This window comes from Ursus maritimus, unplaced genomic scaffold, assembly GCF_017311325.1.
Source record: "Ursus maritimus isolate PB19 unplaced genomic scaffold, ASM1731132v1 scaffold_17, whole genome shotgun sequence".
NCBI classification, from domain to species: Eukaryota; Metazoa; Chordata; class Mammalia; order Carnivora; family Ursidae; genus Ursus; species Ursus maritimus.
The window spans coordinates 25,542,900-25,545,286 of NW_024424119.1; the positions used below are offsets into that span (position 1 = coordinate 25,542,900).

The window sequence follows — 2,387 nt, forward strand, 5'->3', positions numbered from 1 at the left end:
ATATGTTGTTGATAATTTATGTTAGGGATGAGCATTAAACAAGAAGCGGGAGGAGAAAACTGAGTGAATTGCAGGCCCTAAAATTTTAAGTTTCTTAAAATGTTTTTCTTCAAAACTTTCCTACGTTCCATACTTAAAATGACTAAAAATACATGCTTTAAGCAAATAATTACCTCTTTGTCATTAAAGATACATGTATATTTAAAAAAAAACACCACTTTCCTGGCCCTTGCTGACTATCTCTGGAGACTTCTTTGACCTCTGGTTGGTTTAGTTCTTGCTTTTTTCCTTTTTAAAGGGTGGTGGTGAAGGAGAAAGAGAGATCCTCCGGTTGGCTATTGTTTCGCTGGGCAAGGGCACGGTTAACTGTGATCTCCCATTATCATTTCTATGGTGTAGACAAAATCCCCTGATGTAAAATACTGAAGGAATTTGAGAGAAAGCTCCTGCTTTCCTTAGCTGACAGAGATACGTACATACAAGAGGTTGTACCATATTACCGAGGCGCCCAGGAGACCTGGGTTTCCTCTTGACCACTCCTGGCGTGATTAATCCCTTCCCATACAGGGGTCTGTTTCCATATAAAATTCCTAGGTGACCCCGAAGGAGTGTTTCAGTTCTAGAGACTTCTGTCTAGCTCTGGTAAGATGTGCTAGCTGCAAAAGGGCTTTGGAAAGGAAAGATATTCGTCTTTTTATAAACATTTTGTGTGGGGCGGAAAAATCAGAGTGGATTTGAATCAATTACGTTTAAATCAGGCGGCTCTACAAGGGAAAATAATCCAGGCTGGGTGAATGAATTAACACACACAAAATTTTTAATAAAGCCAGTACACAGCCGTGAAAGGATTCAGTCTTCCCAAAGGGCCTGGGAGGGAAGCAGCGCAGGATTCTCGTTCCCATCTTAGAAACGAGGAAACGGGGGTTCAGAAAGCGTAAGTAGCTTGCCTCCTCGGTAGCCGACCAATCGATCGTTGCCGCCCTCACTTCATCTCACCTCCGGCTTTGGCACTTGAGTCTCCTCAGAGGCGGCAGTCCAGGGTCAGGGCAGCCCCAAAGGCCAGGCGGGGAAGGCTGCTTTAAGTCAAGCCACTTCCGCCTCCCTTGGGCCTTGCTGGGCTCACCACCTCCCAGCCCCGGCGGCCCGAGTCACGAGTTTTCCTCGGGGGCCCGCCCCTCCCCCAGTTGATTGGGTAGTTCTTGAACTATCGCTGTCCTCTGATTGGTTGTTACCCTTTCGGCTCTCCAACACCGCCTACACCAACCGGATATAGGGGCAGGGTTTCCGCTTCCGCCTCCCGCTTGTCGGATCGCGGTCGCCGCCACAGCTGCCGCTGCGGGGCGCGGTGTCGGTGGGTCGGTTGGCTTGTCTCTCGACGTCGGTGTCCGTGCCGTTGAACTGCCCGCTATGGCTGAACTAGATCCTTTCGGCGCTCCTGCCGGTGCTCCCGGCGGCCCCGCGCTGGGGAACGGGGTGGCTGGTGCCGGCGAAGAAGACCCGGCCGCGGCCTTTTTGGCGCAGCAAGAGAGCGAGATTGCGGGCATCGAGAACGATGAGGCCTTCGCCATCCTGGACGGCGGTGCCCCCGGGCCCCAGCCGCACGGCGAGCCGCCAGGGGGTCCGGGTGAGAGTGCGGCCGCGTTTGGGACGGGAGGGCTTGTATAGAAACTCCGCCCAGAGTGGGTCTGAGGGCTCTGTATAACTCTTGTTTCTTGCTGAACCGGGAGGTTAAGGAAGAGTGCAAGGAGGAAAGAGACCCTGGCCCCGTCATAGCAGAAACCTAGGTTGGGGGAGCCTACTCAGTGGTACGAGTATGTTTGAGTGCTCCCGGACGGGGCAGAGCTAGAAAGCGAAGAAAATAGGGTGACAGGCTGAAGAGCTCGAAGAAGCCCGTTCAGTTGAGGAACTTTTCAGTGAGCACTTGCTGTGCTTTGAGACTGGCCTCTGAAACACAGCCGCATTGGCGCAGTTTGGCCAGACTTAAAGGCAAGCGTGAGCCCGGCATAGAAGCAGTTATTAGGAAAGGAGGGCAGAAAAAAAAAAAGAGAATACTGGCATCGTTTTTGAGATATACAAACAAAAACGGGAGTGCAATTCAGCATTTAAACATGTCAGGTGTACAGAATGTTGGATGATGGGGAGGAAAGGAGGCGTGAATAGGGAACTCAAGGAAGGTGGTCTAATCCTGGAGTAAGAAACTCCAGCCAAAGAAGGGTAAGAGTTTCCCCATTTGTCGAACGGATTATGGCCGGGATTTCTAGAGCTCTACTTCCTCTAGGAACTAGAGGTGTTGGCAGTGTTGCCTAAGCAGAATTTAAGATTAGCCTGAACTAGCCTTCCAAAAAGTGAATAGAGAATGTGGTGTGGCCTTCTCCCAGCCAAACTCA

At 51.0% G+C, this 2,387-nt stretch overlaps 1 protein-coding gene across 1 annotated transcript in view; it reads left to right on the forward strand.

Moving 5' to 3' along the window:
• Positions 1–1,274: 1,274 nt before the first annotated feature.
• Positions 1,275–2,387, forward strand: part of CLTA (clathrin light chain A) — a 22,298-nt gene continuing 21,185 nt past the window's right edge. Inside the window, exon 1 of the mRNA XM_040631599.1 lies at positions 1,275–1,624. Within this exon, the coding sequence (XP_040487533.1) occupies positions 1,408–1,624 (217 nt within the window). The 5' untranslated portion in view covers positions 1,275–1,407. The remainder of the gene's footprint in view (positions 1,625–2,387) is intronic.